This window comes from Talpa occidentalis, unplaced genomic scaffold (assembly GCF_014898055.3).
Source record: "Talpa occidentalis isolate TD23 unplaced genomic scaffold, MPIMG_talOcc4v2.1 talOcc4.8, whole genome shotgun sequence".
Classification (NCBI taxonomy): domain Eukaryota; kingdom Metazoa; phylum Chordata; class Mammalia; order Eulipotyphla; family Talpidae; genus Talpa; species Talpa occidentalis.
The window spans coordinates 72,240,169-72,263,866 of NW_023605194.1; the positions used below are offsets into that span (position 1 = coordinate 72,240,169).

The 23,698-nt window shown below is 47.2% G+C and overlaps 1 protein-coding gene and 1 long non-coding RNA gene across 2 annotated transcripts; both read left to right on the forward strand.

Moving 5' to 3' along the window:
* Positions 1 to 11,214: 11,214 nt before the first annotated feature.
* Positions 11,215 to 11,550, forward strand: LOC119234699 (alpha-ketoglutarate dehydrogenase component 4-like). The gene has a single exon (XM_037497717.1). The coding sequence runs from the start codon at positions 11,215 to 11,217 to the stop codon at positions 11,548 to 11,550; it is 336 nt and encodes a 111-aa protein (XP_037353614.1).
* Positions 11,551 to 20,153: 8,603 nt separating this feature from the next.
* On the forward strand, positions 20,154 to 22,502 carry LOC119234395 (uncharacterized). Its single transcript, XR_005122607.2, has 3 exons — positions 20,154 to 20,233; positions 21,368 to 21,649; positions 22,005 to 22,502. It is a non-coding gene; the product is annotated as an uncharacterized LOC119234395 (long non-coding RNA).
* Positions 22,503 to 23,698: the final 1,196 nt, after the last annotated feature.

The window sequence follows — 23,698 nt, forward strand, 5'->3', positions numbered from 1 at the left end:
AATGCAGTGTTTTGTCCATGAGAAAATATTGCCGTGGTTCTGAGATGGTTCAGCTTGTGAATAGACCATGTACCTTTGTAGGGCTGATGACTGTGAGGCAGTGCTGTCGTCCTGTTTTCCTTACCACTCCACTGACATTTTATTTTCCCTAACTTCTGTTAGATACAGTCTGCAATGCAGGTGTCATACAAGATATGTTAATCAGCTGTTTTCTGAGTTAAGTGTGTGGAGCCAAAAGTGGATATTTGAATGGCCTGGGCCAGGGGGTCAGTGCCACCAGCGCCCACACTGCTCCAGGGTCAGCTGCAGTGTCTTCCGCCTGCCTTTCTGGCATGGAAGGTCTTCTCACTGGAGCGCATTCTAAAGCTTTTCTATGAGGTGGATGTATATCCTTTTAGGAACTTTTTGGGATTTCGATTCATTATAATCCACTGCATCAAATTGAAGCCATACCCATATTTTGGGACAGATCCACTTCACTGAAACTCTGGAGCCATTCAGGGACAAGACTCATCACATTCAAGAGGCCTTTTGACCACCTTGTGAGGATCTGCAGGCCACTCTAGAGCGGCAGGAGGGTCTGTGACAATATCATCTTGCCTCAGAGATTGGTTCTGAGGCTCCATTTTACTGGCTGTGTGCTGAATGTGGTCTGTATGTGCTCAGTTCGTAGTTTCAGATTCTTTGGCTGACCAGAGTAGCTGGAAGGAAGCCTGACTAATCCTGCCTGTAGTGGGTTTTACTCAGGCCCGTCTTCACAGCGGAGCGATAGTTCTTTGCAGTCATTCTTCCTCTACATTCACCTTATGACCCAGCGGGCTATGAATTTCGTGTCTCTGAGGAAGAAACCCAGCCTTGGTTGCTGCGCTTGGTGTTCTGGGGCTGCATTTCAGCTTCCCTGGCTCAGACAGTCTTTGCCTCTCCAGTAAAAGTCCCAGAGGGGGATGTCAAAGCTCAGGAGAAAACGGCATTTAGCTGTCTGATGTGGGCCTGATATGTCTGGCGAGGCAGGGTCAGAGGGAAGCTCTGGCATCACTCTCACTTGCGCCCCTCCTGCCTCAGTGGGGGCTGGCCCTTCTGGGGTGCTTCTTTGCTGCCATGGTAAAGATGAATCAGGGTTTTTGGGAGTAGGTGGGGAGTAGGAGGGCCCAGGTGTGCTCTCTCATTTCCTGTCTTTGTCGAGAAAAGGATTCAGTGTCAAGGTCAAAGTTACACAAAAGCAAGAGGCTGATAGGAACAGAACAGGAAATCTCTGAGCAGAGAGGCATCGTGCGTAGGGGTCCCCTAGGGGTTGAGAAGCTGGTGCTTGTATGGGGGTAAAGGGTGTGGAGTTGGGGGTCGGGTGTCTCCTCGCTGTGTCTCTTGCTGATGGGCTGGGCGTGGGGTTCTCCTAGGCCATGACGCCTGTTGGTTCTGCCCACGTTCCCTGGCCTGCCCTCAGAAAGCCATCTCTGGTCTCTTGCTTTAGCCTTGTGTTCCCTGTTAGTGTCCTGAGTATTGCACCCTGCTGGGTGGGGTGGGGTGGGGTGTGGGGTGGTACGGTGCTGTTTGTTTACAATAAGGGTCACTCTCTGTGCTCTGTGGGTGAGGGGTTCAGGGAGCGCTCATGTCATGTCCCCATGCAGGTGTATTGGGGTGTCCAGGGGTGTGGAGGGTGAGGCCTCACTCTGTGGATGGGCAGGCAACTCAGGTGAGTGGCAGCAATGCTGTCGGCAGTGGCTCGGGGAGGCTTCCACCTGCGCTCCAGGAGGATCTTGCCTGGCTGAGCTGGGCCCCCGGGGTCAGGAAGCTCAGGAGCTTGGAGTAGTCAGCTGATCAGCACAGCCCAGAGACACTGTCCACACTGCAGTGGCGAGGATGCCACAGGACCCCTGAGCTCTAGGAACAGAGAGTGGACGTGCCCTCTGTGGGCTGTGGCCAGGGGATGTCACAGGGCAACGTGGGTGGCAGTTGTGCATCACGGGGAGATCCGTCTGTCCCCCTGGCCCTCTCAAATAGCAAAATATGACAGACAAGAGCAAAACCACCAATTGTACAGGGTCAGAGTGTGAAGTGCTGTCACGGGAGGAAGAAGTGGCCACACGCGGGGTCTCTGGCCCCTGGGAAGGCTGAGCTGAGCCTCTGGCTCTTCCTGAGAGCTGCTCCCCTTCTAGATTGAGGCCCCGCTGATGTCAACTGTGTTTTGCCAGTTCTACCAGTCACACTTGAGCTTGGGCCTCCTGCCCATTCCTAGTAGCACAGGCTCAGCTCCCACTTGAATGCCCCCGTCGCTGTCCAGGTGGCACCTGCAGCTCCTGCAACATGAAAACCTCATCCTGGTTCTGCCCTCACATGTGGAATTAGATTCTTCTCAGCCCAGGTCTCAAACCACCAGAATGGGATTTTCCAATTCCAGAGTTTAATCTCATCTAGTGCAAGTTATTCTTCAATGTTATGTAATATCTTCATTGATGCTAACAGCACCACCACCGTGTGTGTGTGTGTGTGTGTGTGTGTGTGTACGTGTGTACACGTACGTGTACATATATTCAGTTTCTTTTACATTACAGTCATCATTCTCGGCCAAACCTGATGGATGTATTTTCTCAATGATGAGATTGCTCTCTCTTCGGCATCCTGCTGGCCAGTGTGTGGTGACACCTCAGAGTCCAGCAGGAGAAGCAGGAGAAAGTACTCAGGGGTCAATAGGACACGTTTGAACAAGGGTCATGACAGACACTTGCTGAGTAAAAACCAGATAGTACAGATGTTCATCATTTGACCTTTGGTTGTTGTGAATTTATGTCAGTGATGCTAAATGTAGTTTTTAATAAAGAGCTTCTGTCATTGGGTCTACAGGACAGTGGGTGTGTGCATTCGTCATAACTATGATTCTTGACCAGAATTCTGGTTAATGGTAGGTATCTTTTAGAATTTTGATAGAATGTATATGACTTACAATCTAATTTTAGCAGCTCTCCTGTCACCATGCAGCTGTTTCATTTTATAAACCTTTGCACTGGGAAGTGGCAGTGGCAGGTCTCCTGCCCACCATGACTCTTCAGGTACTTCTTTTTCTCTCTTTTCTAGTAAACCTGTCCCTTTAAATTGTAAAACAAAGAGTCTCATTTTAGCTGTTTTTGCATGTAGTGTTCTTTGGCATGTAGTATCTTTACGGTGTTGCACAGCCGTCCCTACCTTGGTGTGCAGAGGTCTCTCCTAGTCCCTGCTGTCCCTGCTGTTGGTGAACAGCCCGGGTGGGGTTGGGTCCTCCTGTCATTCCGTGTTCCCTTTCCCCAAGATCACCTTCCTGTCATCCCTCCCAGCTGCATCATTTACGTTTGCCCCAACAGTGCACAAGGCTTCTGGGTTTCAATTTTTGCCAATGCTTGTGCTTTTCTTTCTTTTTAAAATAATTTCTATCCTAGGGCATGTAAAATCCCATCTTTCGCACTTTTGATTTCTTTTTCCTTAGTGACTGGTGGTAGTAAGCATTTTCATGTTGGGTATCTGATTTGCAGAACTATGTATTCCAATCCTTTGCTTATTTCTGATGGACTATTTTATGGGTGTTTCTTTTTTTGTGAAAGATTCTGTCTGCCTACCCCCAGGCAGGCAGGAGAGCTGCCAACAGTGTGGTTTCCTTTTCTAGACAGCATCAAGCTTTTTGCAGACAGCCCTAACCTGGTGGTGGTCTGCCTGGTAACCTTAGCAAATTAGTGTCCTGCTTTGTTGAGTTCCTGTTTTACAGTTTCCTCTAACATGAGGCTTTCTCACCACACTGGAGTAGCAGTGCACTAGTTCTCAAGAGTATCTGTGATCCTTAAACTCCATCATTTGCACTGTTGTCTTACACATATGTATTTCACATTGGTTCTGTGCACATTATTGTCCACTCTTTGTTAATGTTTTTTTCTTTAATCAACATGTCTTTTTTAAGAATTAGGAGAAGAAAAACGTCTGTGGATTCTTTTGTACAGTTACCCACGTAAGTACCATTTCCAGTGAGCCTGATTCTTTTCCTTGGATCCAAGGACCCGTATGGTGTCCTTCTCTTTCAGGTGTCCCCTTGCACTGTGAGCTGCAGTCTGCAGCTGCTGCGTTACCTCAGCGTTTGTGTCTCTGAAATGTCTTTTTGAGGTGGTGGGTTGAAGGCTGTCTCAGCACTTCCAAGATATCTTCCCCTTCTGAGGAGAAGTCATCCATCATTCATATGTGGTTGTATCATCTGTTCTCATCTCTGGCTTCTCTCAAGATCTTGTCTTATCCTTGGACAGTGGCTGTTTGTGAAGGGCCTGGACTGGTTTTCTTTGCTGTGACCTGATTACAGATCATTAAGTTTTGTAGGTTTGTACTTCTTCCTTTTTTACGGCTCAGACTCTGTCCTTGGTTTTGTTAAATGTGTTGCTTGCTGTTTGGTGCTTTCATGGGTTATGTAGAGGAGTTCCTGTGCCTGTGACTACTTGGCTATGTTATTTTTGTAGTCTGCTCATTGGATTTTCCTTTCTAGTGTAGCTTCAATGTGATTTTCATTAGTTTTCCGTGGATGAATTTTAACTAGCTATGACTATTTTTACTTACCTTTTCTTTTTTCTGTTGTGTAGAGTTACCCTAACCCACTGACAATAAGGGGAAACTGAGTATCTTTGTTATTTCTTGTCTCACTGTGAATGTTGATGTCATCTGTGGCTGTCAAGGACGTCGAATTGTGTTAAGGAGAAATCCTCTGAATCCTTTTTTTAGTCATTGCAAATGTAAGGTATTTGTATGGGGTTCTACTTACTATGTATGTGGATGTTCATGGGATTTTCTACACAGGAATGTGACACGATGGAATACATTAACAGATTTCTTAAGATTTTTGTTTCCTTATACCTAGTGTCATCTTTTCCAAAAGTCTTTCATTGCTATGATCTATTTTTTCATCGTCCAATAGAAATATTAGTCTCTTCTGATTGTTTTTCCTTTTATTTCAATACCTTATGTTCTGGTTACCATGTTATTCCCTATGATGGTGAAAACTACCAATAATATTCTGGAGATTTGGAAATTTCTTTTTTTGGGTAAAGATTTATTTTACTTATTTTTGCATACAAGAGCTGGGGTGCAGGCCACAAGTGCAGGGGGTGAGAGGATTCACCAGAGACAGAGTGGAAAGCAGAACAGGTGGATGCACTGCAATACACTGCTGCAGGGAGTACTGGGGAGACAAAGAGAGGTCTGCTGTGCCCTGTGGGTCAGCTCCCTGGCTGGGGATGGAACTCATGTTGCCATGGCTGCTGATAATTTCATAGTGTTGAGACTTAACCCCTTGCGCCACCAGGAAGGCTCTGATTCCCAAATTTCTATTTTCATCTTAGAGCTCTTGATGTATAAGACACGTGTCCAGTTGAGTGTGGAATACCAATATCTACCAGCTGGTCATGCAGACAGCATACTAGGAAAATATTCCTTGTACCTTTAGTCATCAAGTTATTAGCAAGTTTCTCTCCCCTTCCCCCCTCTGATTTAGAAGTGATGCCTGTCCTATATTCTTATGGCTCTGTCTGTTGAACATCTCTTACCTCTGTTTATTTCCCCCTCATTGTTTGAAAATTCTGGTTTAGGGTCTAGGTTTTGTTTACCCTGAGTTGGAGATAACCAGGCTTTGAGTTCACAGGAATAAAATATTGACACAAGAAATATGGACTTCAAGAAAACAGATGCCAACCAAGAATACTCTATCCCGCAAAGCTCTCTTTCCTCCATGAAGAAAGAATATGGACCTTCCCAGACAAAGAGAAACTCCGGAATTTCATTACGACTAAACCCCCACTCCAAAAAATACTACAAGGAATCCTAAAGCCAGAACCTCAGAGGGACGAATAACAACGAAAGAAGACCAAAAAAAAATAAAGTTATTAAAAGAATAAATAAATAAAATCAAAGGAAAGACAAACATAATGGCAAATACAGATGCTAACATATCAATATTAACTCTAAATGTAAATGGACTAAACTCTTCAATAAAAAGACACAGAGTTGCAGCCTGGATTAAGAAACAAAACCCAACCTTTTGCTGTCTCCAGGAAACACATTTAGCTACAAAAGATAAAAATAGGCTCAAAGTCAAAGGATGGAAAACAATCCTACAAGCAAATGGGCCAAAAAAGAAAGCAGGAACAGCTATACTTATATCAGATAAAACAGACTTCAAACTCAAAAAAATAAAAAGAGACCCCAATGGTCACTACATTATGATTAAGGGGACAATACTTCAAGAAGAAATAACACTCATTAACATACACTCACCAAACGAAAGAGCACCAAAATATATCAGACAACTGTTGTCCTCTCTGAAAACAGACATCAGAGAAAACACATACATAGTGGGAGACTTCAACACACCACTATCAACAATGGATAGATCAACAAGACAAAAAATAAGTAAAGAAACTAAAGCTCTAAATAAGGACCTAGAGCATTTGGGCTTAACAGACATCTATAGAACACTAAACCCAAAAAAAACAGAGTACACATTTTTCTCAAGCGCACACGGATCATTCTCCAGGATCGATCACATACTGGAGCACAAGACAAACATCAACAGATACACCAAGATTGAAATCATACCAACCATCTTTTCTGACCACGAAGGCATCAAACTAGAAATAAATCATAAAAAGAAGGCAAGGAACTATCCTACCTCATGGAGATTAAAAACCACACTACTGGAAGACCACTGGACTAATGAGGAGATCAAAGAAGAAATTAAAAAATTCTTTGAATTGAATGACAAGGAGGACACCAATATCCTAAATGTATGGGATGCAGCAAAAGCAGTAATAAGAGGAAAATATATAGCAATAGAAGCTCACATCAAAAAACAAGAAAGAACTCAAAGAAACAACCGAATCTCGAAGCTCAAAGATCTAGAAAAAGAACAACAAAAAAACCCCAAACCCAGTAGAAGAAAAGAAATAATAAAAACCAAAGCAGAAATAAATGAAATTGAAACTAAAAAAACAATCCAAAAGATCAATGAAACCAAGAGCTGGTTCTTTGAAAAAATCAATAAAATAGACAAACCCCTAGCCAGGCTCACAAAGGAAAAAAGGGAGAAAGCACAAATACACAGGATCATAAATGAAAGAGGAGAAATCACAACGGACACAGCAGAAATCAAAAGAATAATCAGTAACTACTATGAACAGTTATATGGAAACAAGTTCAACAATCTAGAGGAGATGGACAAATTCCTACAACTCTACAATCACCCAAAGCTAGATAAAGAAGAAATAGAACACCTAAACAGACCAATTACAAGCAGCGAAATTGAAATGGTAATCAAAAACCTCCCCAAAAACAAAAGCCCAGAACCTGATGGATTTACAAATGAATTCTACCAAACATTCAGAGACGAATTAGTGCCTATCCTTCACAAACTCTTCCAAAAAATTGAGAAGGAAGGGACAATACCAAACACGTTCTATGAAGCCAATATTACACTAATACCAAAACCGAATAAGGACAACACAAAAAAGGAAAACTATAGGCCAATCTCCCTAATGAACACTGATGCAAAAATCCTCAATAAATTTTTAGGTATCAGAATCCAACAATGTATCCATAAGATAATTCACCACGACCAAGTTGGATTCATTCCAGGGGCACAAGGATGGTTTAACATCCGAAAATCAATCAACGTTATCCAACACATCAACAAAAAGAAATATAAAAACCATATGATAATATCAATAGATGCTGAGAAAGCTTTCGACAAAGTGCAACACCCATTCATGATAAAAGCCCTTGAAATTCTTGGGATACAAGGAACATACCTCAACATCATAAAGGCCATCTATGACAAGCCAACAGCCAGTATCACTCTCAATGGTGAAAAGCTGAAAGCAATTCCATTAAGATCTGGAACAAGACAAGGATGTCCACTCTCACCACTGCTTTTCAATATAATACTGGAAGTCCTAGCCAGAGCAATAAGACAAGAGAAAGACATCCAAGGAATCCAAATAGGAAAAGAAGAAGTCAAACTATCACTATTTGCAGATGATATGATAATATACATAGAGAACCCCAAAATCTCCACAGAAAAACTAATTCAACTCATCAATCAATTCAGTATAGTGGCAGGATACAAAATCAACACGCAAAAGTCAGTAGCCTTCCTATACACAAACAATAAATCTGAAGAAGAAGAAATCAAAAAAAAATCCCTTTTATTATTGAAACAAAAAAATCAAATATTTGGGAATAAATCTAACAAAAGAGGTAAAGGACCTATACAAAGAAAACTATAAAACACTGTTAAAAGAAATAGAAGAAGACACAAAGAAATGGAAAGACATCCCCTGCTCTTGGATTGGAAGAATAAACATTATTAAAATGGCCATCCTACCAAAAGCAATATACAGATTCAATGCTATTACAATCAAAATCTCAATGGCATTCTTCAAAGAAATAGAACAATTATTGATGAAATTCATATGGAATCACCAAAAACCCCGAATAGCCAAAGCTCTACTGAAAAAAAAAGAAGGAAATGGAGGCATCACACTCCCAGACTTCAAACTCTACTACAAAGCCATAATCATCAAAACTGCATGGTATTGGAACAAGAACAGACATACAGACCAATGGAATCGAATAGAAAATCCAGAAATAAACCCACAGATTTATGGTCAACTAATCTTTGACAAAGGAGCAAAGACTATGCATTGGAGCAAAGAAAGTTTGTTCAATAAATGGTGCTGGGAAAACTGGGTCGCTACATGCAAAAGAATGAAGCTTGACCACTACCTCCCACCATACACAAAAATCAACTCAAAATGGATTAAAGAACTAGACATAAGACCTGAAACCATAAAATACATAGAAGGAAATATAGGCGAAACACTACGGGATTTGCACATCAAAGACATCTTTACAGACACATCACCCAAAGCAGTGATAGTGAAGGCAAAGATAAACAGCTGGGACTACATCAAATTAAAGAGCTTCTGCACAGCAAAAGAGACAATAACAAAAACAAAGAGAAACCCCACCAACTGGGAGAACATTTTTGCACCCAACACTAATGATAAAGGACTGATCACAAAAATCTGCAAAGAGCTGATGAGACTCAGCAACAACAAAGAAAATAATCCAGTCAAAAAATGGGCAGAAGAGCTAAAAAGAAACTTCTCTGAAGAGGAAATGCAAATGGCCAACAGACATATGAAAAATGTTCAACATCACTTGTAATCAGGGAAATGCAAATCAAAACTACCATGAGATACCATCTCACACCAGTGAGAATGGCACATATTAAAAAAACTAGCAACAACAAATGTTGGCGAGGGTGTGGAGAAAAAGGAACTCTTCTGCACTGTTGGTGGGAGTGCAAACTGGTCCAACCACTATGGAGAGCTGTGTGGAGATTTCTGGACCTACTAAACATAGAGCTTCCATATGATCCAGCAATTCCACTCCTAGGTATTTACCCAAAGGACACAGAAACATCAATTCCAAAGAGCACCTGCACCCCTATGTTTATAGCAGCACTGTTTACAATAGCTAAGCTTTGGAAACAACCCAAATGCCCAAAAATAGATGACTGGATCAAGAAGATGTGGTACATATATACCATGGAATATTACTCAGCATTCAAAAAAGATAAACACATGCAATTTGCAGCAACATGGATGGCACTGGAAGGGATCATGCTCAGGGAAATAAGCCAAAAAGAAAAAGAATAATACCGGATGGTCTCACTCATAGCAGGAATCTAGAAAACTTAAATAAGGGACCAGGAAAATGAATGTAAGAAAGTGAAAATCCAAATCAACAAAAAACTATGAACCAGAGACACTTTTGGGGGGGTGGGGGGTGGGAGGGGAAGGATTGGGGTCAGAATGGGGCGTTTGCAATTGTATGGGGGAACATAAAAATAAAATTTATTATTTAAAAAAAAATAGTAAAATTTACAACGGCATCACAAAAAAATCAAATACCCAGGTGTGTGAGGCTTCTGTGTAAAACTCTAATAGTAAGAGTAAACTCTAAAGGAAGAAGGGGGCTTCCCTGGTGGCACAATGTTTGGGCACAGTGCTGTTGGGTGGTCTGCATTGTCTGCAGCATGAGTTTGATCCCGCAGCTGGCCAGGGAGCTGCCCATATTGTGCAGCAGACCTCTCCAGTTTCACCCGCTGCTCCCCTCAGCAGTGTGTATCAGTCATTCTTCCTGTTCTGCTCCCCACTCTGTCTCTGGTGAATACTCTCACCCCACACACCTCTGGCCTGTACCCCAGTTCTTGTATGCATAAATGGATAAATCTTTAAAAAAAGTAAATAATAGTAAGAAGGCCTGAGTAAAGCAATATCATGTTATGTGACTAGAATACTCAAGGTTATAATGTCATTAACATCACCCTGTTAATAGATTCAGTGTAATCCCCGTCAAAATCCTGCCCAAAATACATTAAGTGGAAAAAGTGTGTGTAAATGTGAGTTCAGTGTTGTCCCTTCAAGGGGGGTGTCATCTGCACAAACATGCTCGTTCTGCCCCAAACTCCTCCTCATGCAGACCTGCACATTCTCTTTGAAAGATGAAGAGGCACTGCAAAATTATAAAAATGGTTCTCTTTGCAGGGAGAGGGATAAGATGAAGACCTCAGACCACTTTGAATAAATCATTTTTATAAACTTATAGGCTGGACACTGAAACTACACATTTATGGAACTATATTTAAAAGTCAATGTTTTCAAAAATGCCACCAATTCAAAGGAAACCTGCATTCCTGTGTTAATTGCAGCACTATTTACAATAGCTAAGATATGGAAACACCCAAATGTCCCAAAACACACGAATGAATTAAGAAGATGTGTTGTGTGTGTGTGTGTGTGTGTATATATATATATATATATATATATATATATAACATGCACAATGTGTATCTATGTGAGTATATACGCAGAGACACACAATGGAATACTAGGCAACAATTAAAAAAGATAAACGAACCATTTGGGGCAATTGGATGGAGCTGGAAGGGATGATGCTAAGAGGAATAAGAGAGCAATAGATAAATATCAGATGGTAACACTTGTATGTGGATATAGCAAAACCAAATAAAAGGTCAGGAAAAAGATGAAAGTTGCAAGTTGACCATATTGCTGAGGCATCCAGCTGGAAAGGGGGAGGAAGAGGGGTGAAAAGGGGGCGGAGCCCAAGGGTCTGTGCAGATGGATCACTGGGGTGATGGGGTGGGAGAACTATGTGGACTATGTATACAGCAAAATGGCGTCCGCCAGCAGGGTCGTTCAGGTAGTCAAGCCACATACTCCACTAATAAGATTCCCAGATAGAAGAGACAATCCGAAACCCAATGTATCAGAAGCTTTGGGATCAGCAGGACTACCATCTCATTCTTCCTCAATTTCACAACATTCTAAAGGAAGCAAATCACCAGATTGGCTGATGTATCAGGGCCCACCAGACACTGCAGAAATAATAAAAACATTACCTCAGAAATATAGAAGGAAACTTGTGTCTCAGGAAGAAATGGAATTTATCCAGCGTGGAGGTCCGGAATAATCACTTACAGTGGGGCTGCAGTTTGTCGTTAGGCAAATGAATAGTCTTTACAATAAAGGACTTCCAAAATGACAAATGAGAAATTGTATATTAAACAACTTTAATAAATATTCTGTAAAAAAGAAAAGAAATATAGAAAATTTAGATGGACACTTGTATCTCCTAATTTATGTACCTGGTTAGCTTCTCCATAAGCTTACTTATTGTTTATATATTATATACTTATTAAAGTATACATTTTTAAATGTTAAAAAAATAAAATTAAATGTTTTTAAAAATACAGAAAACCCCACAAAATTAAACATATGAGGTTGATTGTGGCTTGACTACACTGATGAAACATTCAAGTGACATAAACTCAGTAATGAGATTGTATAGTCCTAGTGGGATTGATCCCGGGGCTGAAAGGGAAGGCCCTGACTCAGACTGTTTCATGTAGTAATATTGTTAGAAAAAATATTGGTATTGCTATTATTGTGAAAATTATAAATATGGATAGAACATGGAGTAATTATTTAAATGGGTTAACCAAGATTTTCATCCTGAGGAAAGAAATTCAAAGCAATTAAATGAAACTCATAATTCTAAACTGGAAAAGTTTTTCATCATTGTGCATGAATTTAATGATTGTTTACACTTAAAAATGCGTATTTCTAGCTCTGTCCATTAAAGGGTCCTACAAACAGTAGTCAGTGATCACTCATATGAGGTCTCATAGCAGAACCCAGAACTCCTTAGAGAAGTAGTTAATTACAGAGCTGTGGGGGGGGGGCGATGCACGGGAAGACCCTGAGCTTTAGCACAAGGCCAGGGGGGAATCACAGTCACTGGGTCGTGTCAGTACAGTATCCCAAGCCCCACTGAGGGAGGTTCCCATTAGCCACATGGGGGCATTTGGACACCAAAAAAAAAATCACTGGGCCTCCTCAGTTGTGCAGCAGGTTGTGCGCAGTGCTGTGAAGCTGTCCACAGTCTCTGCAGTGTGGGTTTGATTTCCAGCCCGCCAGGAGATACCCACATGGTGCAGCAGACCTCTCCTGTCTCACCCGCTGTTCCCATCGGCAGTGTCTTTGGTCCTTCTGCCTGTTCTGTTCCCCACTCTGTCTCTGATGAATTCTGTTGCCATCCCGCACCTCTGAATTATACCCCAGTTCTTGTATGAATAAATATTTTTAAAAAAGGAACATCGACAGTAAATTGAAACATATTAAATACATTAAAAACCCATGAGTTCATAATGCTATTAAATAACAAAAGTTATCTCTGGCTACCTCTGGGAGGTGCTGTAGAAATAGTTCATTCTGAAGCAAGGAGAGTACTCATCCACCCTTCCTGTCCATTCCAGAGTCAGGGAGGTGCCCACCGGTGGGGGTGGGGCCCACTGGCCCATGGGAGTGGGCTGGAGCCAGATCTCCCCCAAAGCACGCCCTCACCACAGACACCTGCCTCAACTTAGCGATCTCTGCTGGGCCCTTGGCACTAGTAGGTTCAGACACGCTTCAACTTGACCCTGAGGAGGGGCCCATGCTAAGTAGGGTCTCTGCCACATCATGTCTTCTGACTGGTAACACAACCATGTCCTAAGCTCAGGACAGCACAGATGCCTTCCAGGACACAGCAAGCCTCGCTGCTCCAATGTTATGCTTGTCTTTCTCATTATTAGGTTGTATTCAAAAGATTTGGCTATTTTGCTATATAAGTCTCTTTAATGGTTTTAACATGTTAGAGTTCTTAATGGCTCGTCAGCCTGGCTGACATTTTGTGCCTTTAGTGGATCCAAACTCGCTCTTTAACCTACCCCACCTCTGTGAGCACAGCCATTGGTGCTGTCCTTGTTAGTGGAAGCGTTTCTCTTTCAGAGTTTGTCTGTATCTTGGACACTCCCAGTGCCCTGGATGTGCAAACGGATGTAGTTACAAGGTTACTCGGGAGCCCTGCTGCAGGGGATTCGCAGCAGGGGCGTTTATTATACGTCAATACACTACCCTCTACTTGTCCTAGAGACACGGGCTCTTGGTCTTAGTATTATTTCTCTAGTGCTATTTCGCACAGGGTGGGTTCACTCTCATTTCTTGCAGACAGATAGAGGAGAATCCAGGATCCCTGGTGGATTTGTCAGGTTTTCAGTCTCTCAGGGAACCAGGTACACAGGCACAGCATGCTGGGGAGCTGGCATGCAAGGAGGCAGGCCTTGGCCCAAGGAGGGGAGCTGCAGAGCTGAGGAGGAAGACAGGCAACTAAGCCCCCAGGACCCCAAGAATCTTTGTTCTTCCTCTGGTCTCTCTGCTAGTCTCTCTCACATCACCTGCTGATCTCACCTCTTCTGTCCTTCTGTCCTCTCTGTCACCCTTGTCCTCTGCCTGCTGTGGCTGCCTCTGCTTTTATCCCTTTAATCTGTTTTAGCTCCACCTCTGGGCCAGTATGTGCACACTTACACACATGTCTGTACTCCAGGTGCCAACAATCAGGCTATGTGAACTGCATCGTTTTAATGCCAATTATAATACAATAAAATTGGAATTTAAAAAGCCCAAAGTTTGGTTGTGAATGAGAGGGAGCAGAGAGTTTGCTTCTGTGGGTACCTGTAGCTGTTCTGACAGATAGAACACTTAGCTTGTCACCGGGAGTTTGGAGAGACTGGACAGGAGGTAGGGAGTGCTTTGAAAGTGACCACATGAGAAGGATCTGATGCATCTGATAAATGACTGTGTGTCCATTCGTTATGCCATACAGGGAAAGAAAAAAGCCAACACAATAGATACTATTGTACTTGAAGTTTTAGATAAAGTCACAGATATTCCATGTTTCTAAAATTGTCTGAGTGTAAACTTCATAGCTAATCTGGAATGGAAAAGGAATTCACTTATTGCTGGTTTTAGAAAAATAAGAGTTTGGACACATCCGTTTCTTCTCTTTGTCACACCTTTAATATTGACTCGGGATCATGGCCATGTATGCAGAATGGAATACACACATACGAACATTTGCCTCCTGAGTTCTGTACATCAACACAGTCTGCCTTTTAATGCAAGTTCTATTAATACGTAACTTAGAAGCAATCAAGGGAATATCAACATTACAGTGTGTTTTATTCATTCAATCTTGAGTGAATGAAGCCAATGGAGAGCCTCGGGACACGTGACAGTAAAAATGTCTATAAAGCTATTTAACTGCTAAAGATTTTATTCCCAATTAATTTAAAACACCCAGGGCAATGATATTTTACCTGTCCGTGGTCTTTACATGTTTCTTTATTGATGGGCCTCCCTGGTGGCGCAAGGGGTTAAGACGCAATCCTATGAGCTATCCCCAGCCACAGCAACACAAGTTCGATCCCAAGCCAGGCAGCTACCCACATGGCGCAGCAGACCTCCCTGTTTCCCCACTGCTCCCCTCAGCAGTGTATTTCAGTTGATCTGCCTGTTCTGTTCCCCACTGTGGTTCTGGTGAATCCTCTCACCACCCAGACCTCTGGCCTGAACACCCATTCTTCTATGCATAAATAAATAATCTTGGGGAAAAAAGGAACCAAATTAAAAAATAGCCCAAGGTCACATTGCTTCTATGATCTTCAAATGTTAAAATAGATGTTTCATTTTAAAGTAAGGATATATAGTTTTGAATATTGAGCATTAAAATCTATGCCAAATTGAATAATACCCTTTTTAAAAAGATTTATTTATTTATGCACACAAGAACTGGTGTGAAGGCTAGAGGTGCATGGGGTGAGAGGACTCAAAAGAAACAGAGTAGGGAGCAGGACAGGTGGATCCACTGAAATCCACAGCTGAGGGGAGTAGCAGGGAGATAGGAGATGTCTGCTGAGCCATGTGGATCAGCACATGGGCTGGGGATCAAATTCTTAAACATATGCCTCAATGGTGGTGATAGATTCATAGCACTGAGACTCTAACTCCTGTACCACCAGGGAGGCCCTGAATAATGCAATTCTAAACTAGAATAAACCATGGTTTAACGACTGAATTCTACTGAACTTTAATTTTTTTTAAATATTTGTTTATTTATGCACATAAGAACTGAGGTACAGGCCAGAGGTTCAGGGGGTAAGAGGATTCACCAGAGTCACAGAGGGAACAGAACAGGCACATCAACTGAAATCCACTACCGAGGGGAGCAGCAGGCAACAGGAGAGGTCTGCTGGGCCACATGGGTAGCTCCCTGGCTGGCTGGGGATCGAACAGCTGCACAGGCTGCCAATAACTTCACAGTGCTGTGTTTAAGCCCTTGTGCCACCAGGGAGGACCCACTTTTGAAGACATCATACCAATTCTCTAAGCTCACTGAGTGTCTTTCTGATGGTAGAACGTACATGAACACTTCATACACATAGAAGCACACATATGCCCACACACTTGTACAGGCTCACATGCACACACTTGCACAGACACAATGCAGGACATACACATGCACCTAAAGAAAATAGTACAACTACCTAATGACATACTCATTGGTAGGTCTGTCTCACTATCCTATTTCACTTTATTATCCCCCTGTGACCCATCTAACTTTGCTAAATTTTTCTAAATGCTTTCTAAAATTTTCTAAATTTTCAAACATTTTCGCTGTTGATTATAGGAATTTTAAAGCAAATGTAGGTATCTGATGATCCATGTGTTGGAAGTGTGGGTGTATTCAAACATGAGAAGCAAATGCAGTCGGTGTCAAACACTTATTTACTGTGTCAAGGGACAGACATGTTAACAGAACAATCCATTTCTGACTGTCTGCATCAGGCAGAGAAGAGCATTCAGATGCCTCCACGCCCCAGTGCCCCGCAGGCAGAGCCAGTCACCTGGAGGTCGGCCCAGCAGTGAGGAGCCCGTCTGTCCATGGCGGCCGCCTCCAGCGCCTTCCAGGACCTGCATGGAAGAGAAGAGCCAATAAAGCCCAAGCTCAGAGTTAGGATGCTCTTTGGCAAGTGAATTCCCCCAGGGCGTGTGGCACAGACCTGATTTTACAAGGTTCAGAAGGAAACCAGGAGGCCCTAGGAGCTGCCACTACCTGGCGGGTGAGCGATTCTCCAACTTGGAATTTCAGTTTTTAAAAGGGGCCAAATGCAGGGGGACTTGCTACCGTGGGTGTCAGTCAATGACAATGCCACTCAGACTGAAGAGCTCCTGCATCCTCTGCACCATCTGTGTGTCCAGGGGTCCACAGCAGGGCTCTCCCTCCCAGCAAGGGGGCAGGGTGGCCCTCAAGGGACAGAGCCTAAGATGGGGAACGGAGAGCCTGGACCCCACATCTGGCCCTGGGGCCTCTGGGGGCTCTGACCCTGCACAGTTCCACACCCCTCCTGGGGCCCTTCACCTGCTCAGCGCCCTCCAGCCACTCTATTCCCTCCTTTGCCCCCTCTGCTTCCCTCCAGGTGCTTCTCCAGATCCCTTGCCCTCCTGGCCCTTCACCTGCTCTGGTCCTTGGACTTCAGTGCTCCCCGGACATCTGTGCTCCAGTCCTGTGGGTCTCATGCTGCTCCTGGCCCCACTGACTGGGCCAGCCCCTGACCCCTGGCAAGGAGATGGTGCTGTGCTCCCAGCGGTCTTCCAGCAGGGGGCCGGGCCCGGAGGTGGTGCTGTGCTCCTGGGCATCCTCCAGCTCGGGGACGCACAGATATGGTCTTGTGGCCCAGGGTGGCCAGGAGGTTGAACATTGTGGATTCAGCATCCTTTTCCATGTGTTGGCACACCTGTTTCTGAAGGAAACCTGGTGTTATAGGCTGTCAATTATTCCCCGAAACCTCAGGCTGTGAGGAGCACTCTCAGAATTCCGGTCACAGTGGGGCACAGCGTTAGGGAAGGGCTCACAGAAGAAGATGCGCCTTGGCCGCTCCGCCTCCTCCTTACTGTCCTCCTTCTCCTGCTTCCTGGAGCAGAGTATCAGGTATGTTCCCGTAAGGACATATTTGTTCTCCGCAGTGGCTCTGCAAATTTCATGTCTCTGGTAACCAGGTGTCCATGGCTTTCGTTATGACTGTCATGGTAGCCGTGGGACGGCTCGCTGAAAGGCAGGAGTCCCTTACTCATTCGCACCCAGGGGTGTTGCTTGACGCTCTCTACGGTGCTGCATCTCCAGGAGTCCAGTGCCACCATATTGTTTAACAGGTCCTGGCCCTGGACTGAGAGGTAGTGGGGCACGCAGAAGTATCCACGCAGGATGTGCTCCCTGATCTCCTCAAGGCTGGTCCCCATGAAGGGCAGTATCCCGGTCACCATCTAGTAGAGGATGATACCCAGGCTCCACACTCCACCTTGGGGCCAGTATAATGCTGGTAGAGCTCGGGGGTGCTTATTCCGGGCTGCAGTAGTACGTGCGCAGCACATCTTTGGAGCTCTGGACACTGAGCCCAAAGTCCACCAGCTTTATGTTTCTCTGTTGGTCCATCAGGAAGTTCTCGGGTTTCGGGTCCAAATGCACAAGTTTGGTGTGGCAATAGCTGAGGGCTGAGAGGATCTCCTGAATATCTGGTGGGCCTCGCTGTCCATGAGGCGCCCAAGTTCACACAGGTAGCCCTGCAGGTTGTCACCCTCCACATAGTCCATCACCAGCAGCAGCTCATCTCTGGTGTTCGCGACCTGGAACAGCTGAATGATATGAGGGTGGTAAAGCACCTTCAAGCACCCCACCTCGTGGGCCAGGGATGCACGGTGGGGCTGCCTGGATTTCTGGATGCTCTTGATGGGCACCTCCATGCCTGTGAGTGTATGAGGGGAGCTTCACCTTGGTGTGGGCGCCCTCCCACCAGGTAGTTTTTGATTTTAGGTCCCTTGGGAGTGAGGCGCCTAAGCATAGTGAGTGTGGACTGTGCTGACTACACTCACCAGCCCTGACTGTGCTAACAGGCCTGAGCAGCCTCTGCTGACAGCACTAGCTCTGCTACTGTATTAACAAACGCACCCAGTTAACAACCCATAGAATGCTTGAGAGGCCATTTGATTTGTAGTAACAAAACCTGTCCTAGGTTTTGGCTTTTAAAGCTCCCTTCATACAGTCACTCCTTAAACTCTGAAGCGTCTCAAAATGACACTACGCCATCAACTGACATTACAAACCATAGGATGTTGTGAGCTTAAGACTCAACAAAGTCCGTTCTTCACATCCTAACATTTAAAACGCTCTGGGCCATGGTTTTCCTCCATTTTTGCCACTGAGCTGAGCATGCCCATTGGACACCCCGCAGGCCAGAGGCAGGGGCGGCTCTGGCAGGTCCGCAGATGCTGTGAAGCTCGGCCTTAGGGTTCCTCTTCCCCATGTCTGCTACTCCCCTGTCTTGCCTGCTAGTGCAAGGGCACAGCCCCGCCCCTCACTGTCAAGTGTCGCCAGCAGCACGACACTGGGTGTGTGTCCTTCACTGGGTGCCGCCTTCCATGGTCGCCCCCTGCTGTGGGGACACCCTCTGGCCTGACTCAATGGGGCTAGGGGTCACGGGGGGTGGTCAGCTCCCACCGAGATTTCTGGCTTGGAAATATCTGCTTCTTGCTTGAACTGGGGGTTGGCGGGGTGGGGCCTTGGCAAAGGACAGGTCCAGGCACTGTGACCCTGAGCCCTGCCAGGAATTGCCTGGCATCTGGAAATGGTGGGTTCACGTAAACAATGGGGGTTCTGTTGCTACTCAGGCTGCAGGTTCCTTTCACCCCCCAGGCGTACCCTGATCGTTCACTCACAGTATCAGCTGAGACTGAGTCTCACCTGAGCAGCCTGGAGCACAGCCGAAGCTCAGAAGCATTGGCTCAGGGGTTTCGGTGACACAGGGGCAGAGGAGGCCACAAATGAGCCACCAGGCAGGGGGCCGGATGGGTGCAACGGCCACCCACCTGCCCAGCCTCTGAGAGCCGAGAGCCAGCAAAGAGCCCAAAAGGTCAAAAGCAAACCCAAGAACTACACACAGCGAACGACAGCGCCCAGTAAGTGCACAGGGAACGGCTGTGGGTCTCACCCGCGCGCACAATTGCAAGAGCCCTCAGGCTCCAGCAACGCCAGCCCTGGGGCTGCTCACAAAGAGGGGAACGAAGCGCCGACTGCGCCCCCTGCTGGCGGCGGCCTCGCCCGGGCGGCCTCAGCCACGGCCGCCCGCGCCCCAGCGGCGCGGGGTAGCACGGCCCGCAGGGAGGCGCTCCCCGCCCGGAGAGGCGCCTCAGGCACCGCGTCAGCGGTCGGGCCGCACCCGCCACCAGCAGCCCTGGGAGACGCCAGGCCCGGGCCGGCTGCTCTCGGGCCGCCCAGAGCAGGACGAGCGCGCCTCCGCCACGGGCCTGGGCGGCTGCCCCCTCCAGGGCGGCCGCGGGCGCCGTTTGCTTCTCTCTGCGGAGGCCGGCGCCGTCTTCTTCCCTTCAGGGCCGGCGCCGGCGCCCCTTCGGCCTTGGGGACCCCGCGTCCTCCTCCCTCAGGGCGGGGGGTCGCCTCCTTTCCTCGCGGGCGGGTCCCCGCGCCCCCAGCGCGGCTCAGAGCCGCTCCCGCGCCAAGGCTGACTGGACCCTGGAGCCCCGTGAGCGCGCGGCGCGCTCCTGATTGGCCGCCGCGGGCGGCGGTTACCGGGGCCCGCGCAGCAACTGCCCCTCGGGCGGGGCCGGGCCGCGGAGAGAGGACGCCCCTGCCCTGCGGGCCCCCGGGGCCGGGGCGCGGGAGCCGTGCTGTCGGGGCGGATGCGCTCCAGCGCCTCACTTCCCAGGTCCGGGGCGCGGAGGGTGTGATGGCCTCAGGGCGCGAGGACGCGCGGGGCCGGTCCCGGGGTCGTCTGCCCCGGGCGCCCGCCCCGTCAGGGCTGCGAGCGCCTCTGCTGCGCCCTCCCCGGCGGCTGCTGCTCCCGGCGGCCGCAGAGCCCGTCGTGGCCGCTCGGTTTCGCTTGCTGCCGCCAGTGCCCATTCCAGCTTTTCTCTCAAACGCTTGCCTGGCTCCCCCTTCGCCCCGCGGGCCTTAACTGCACTAGTCCACCCCATGGCTTCCAACATCCCCGACGCACCCTTGACTCCAAAATGTCTCATTCTCGCCCACCCCTCCCTTACATCCCGCTCCGGAGAACCACTTGCTTAGTCCTCTCCTCCACTCGGGTGTTTCCATCAGCATCTCCAGCATCACGCGGCACATTGTTTAGGGTTTTTTAGGTTGATTTTTATTTCTCTGTGCGTACTAGAGTGGGGTGCAGGCCAGAGGTGGGGGCGCTGAGAGGATTCACCAGAGACATTTGGGGATCAGCACAGGCAGATGTAATGAAGTCCACTGCTGAGGGCAGAAGCGGGGAGACAGGAGAGGTCAGCTGCCCCTTGTGGGTAGCTCCCTCGCTGGCTGGGGATCGAACTCCTGCTGCACAGGCTGCCCAGAGCTTCGCAGTGCTGTGCTAAACCCCTAGCGCCACCAGGGAGGAGCCACTTTTCAAGGCATTAGGACAATTCTCTTCAGCTCTCTGTGGGTCTTCCTGATGGTAGAAGATAGATGAATTCTTCATACATACAGAAGCACACACATGTACAGACCGGCATGCACACACTGGCACAGACACAGACAGCACATGCACATACACCTAAAGAAAATATTGCAGCTACTAGTTACACACTCATTGGTAGGTCTGTTTCACTATTTTATGTCACCATGTGACCCATCTGACTTTTCTAAAATTTTCTAAATGCTTTCTAATATTTTCTAAAATTTTCACTGCTGATTACAGGAATTTTAAAGCAAGTTTAGGTATCTGATGAGCCATGTGTTGGATGTGTGGATGCATTCATAAATGTGAAGCAAATGCAGTTGGTTTTGTCATGGGATAGACATGTTAACAGAACAATCCATTTCTGACTGTCTCCTTCAGGCAGAGAAGAGCATTTAGATGCCTCCATGCCCCAGCGCCCCGCAGGCAGAGCCAGTCACCTGGAGGTCAACCCTGCAGTGGGGAGCCCCTCTGTCCATCGTGGCCACCTCCCACGCCATCCAGGACCTGCGTGAAAGAGACGAGCCAATAAAGCCCAAGCACAGAGTTACCTGTTTAGGATGATCTTTTGCCAGAGAAATCCCTTGGGGTGTGCGGCACAGACTGATTTTACAAGGTTCAGATGGAAACCAGGAGGCCCTAGGAGCCGCCACTAGTTGGCAGGTGAGCGATTCTCCAACTTGAAATTTCAGTTTTCAAAAGGGGCCAAATGCAGGGGTACTTGCTGCCATGGATGTCAGACAGTGACAGTGCCACTCAGACTGAAGAGCTCCTGCATCTTCTGTGCTGTCTGTGTGTCCAGGGGCCGACAGCAGGGCTCTCCCAGCAACGGGGCAGGGTGGCTCTCATGGGACAGAACCTAAGATGGGAAAGCGAGGCCCTGGGTTCCCTGCCTCTGGCCCTGGGCATCTGGGGGCTCTGCCCCTGCACAGCTCCACTCCCCTCTTGGGACCCTTCATCTGCTCAGCTGCCCCCTACCTCCATTCCCCCCCCTTTCATCCCCTCTGCTCCCCTCCAGGTGTTTCATCAGTTCCGTTGCCCTACTGGCCCTTTACCTGCTCTGCTTCTTGGACTTCAGTACTCCCTGGACATCTGTGCTCCAGACCTGTGGGTCTCATGCTGCTCCTGGCCCCTCTGACTGTGCCCAGCCCCTGACCCCTCTCCAGAGCCTCATCCTCCCCTGGTGTGCTCCTGTTCACCTGGCCACTGGGTGGCTGCACTTTGGGCGGGACTTCTGCAGAGTGTAGCCATAGATATTCTGTGTCTGGCTACGTGCACTCTGTTGTTGTGGAGTCAGAATGGTGACAGAAGCAGCAAAATGTTAATATTGTATTTATTATTCTCCTAGCCTGGCCCTCCCACCTTGGCTGGAATTAAGGTGAGAAACTGAAATGCAACCATTTTCTTCCTGACCAAATCTTTCTAAAGGGGCCACTGCATTGGTGAAACTGAAGGCACCAGCCACGTCTTTGGGATGTCTTAGGGTGGTGCTGGAGGGCTGGGGGGCTGGAGGGCTGGACTGAAGGTTTTGGTCCTTCATTCCTAGTCCCCCTCCAGCTGGGGGCCTGGGACAGTGGTGATGCTGTGCTCCTGGACGTCCTCCAGCTGGGGGCCTGTCACAAAGGTGCTACTGTGCTTCTGGACATCCTCCAGCTGGGGGACTGGCACAGAGGTGCTGCTTTGCTCCCCGGTGTCCTCCAGCACTGGGCCTAGCCTAGTCTGCTGTTCTCCAGGACATCCTGCAGCTGGGGGACTGGCACTCAAGTGCTGCTGCGCTCCCGGAAGTCCTGCACCTGGGAGCCTGGCACAGAGTGGAAGCACTCCACAGAGTGCTGTGCTCTCAGGCATCCTCCAACTGTGGACCTGGCACTAAAGTGGTGCTATGCTCCCGGGGGTATTCCAGCAGGGGGTCTGGCATGGAGATTGTGCTGTGCTCAGGGTCATCCTCCAGCAAGGGGCCTGGCACGCAGGTGGTGTTGTTTTCCCCCGGGTCCTCCAGCAGGCAGCCTGGCAAGGAGGTGGTACTATGCTCCTGAGGGTTCTCCACCAGGGGGCCGGGCCCGGAGGTAGGGTTGTGCTCCTGGGTATCCTCCAGTTCAGGGACTCTCGCAGATATGGTCTTATGTCAGGAGGCTGAACATTGTGGATTCAGCATCCTTTTCTGTGTGTTGGCACACCTGTTTCCTAAGGAAACCTGGCATTATAGGCCTTCAATTTTTCCCTGAAACCTTGGGCTGCGGGGGGCACTCCTTGGAATCCTGGTCACAGCGGGGCATAGTGTGAGGGAAGGGCTAGTGGAAGAAAACAGTAAGTTTGTGAATTCTACTAAAACTTTAATACCTATATCTTCAAAGTCTTTCAAAATGCTGAAGGGGGCCAGCTCTTTTATGAGGACAGCATTATCCTCACCAAAGCCAAAGAAACCACACACACACACACACACACACACACACACACACACTCTATAGGTAATACGTAAGTGATGAATATCACTTTTTTTTTTTTTAAGATTTCTTTATTTATTTATACAAGCACTGGGTACAGTCAGAAGTGCGGGAGTGTGAGAGGATTCACCAGAGCCAGAGCAGGGAACAGAACAGGCAGACTGACGAAATACACTGCTGAGGGGAGCAGCGGGCGGCAAGAGAGGTCTGCGCACCTGAATATCACTTCTGATGTTAAAATTCCAGTGTTTCTTCCTCTTTCCCAAAC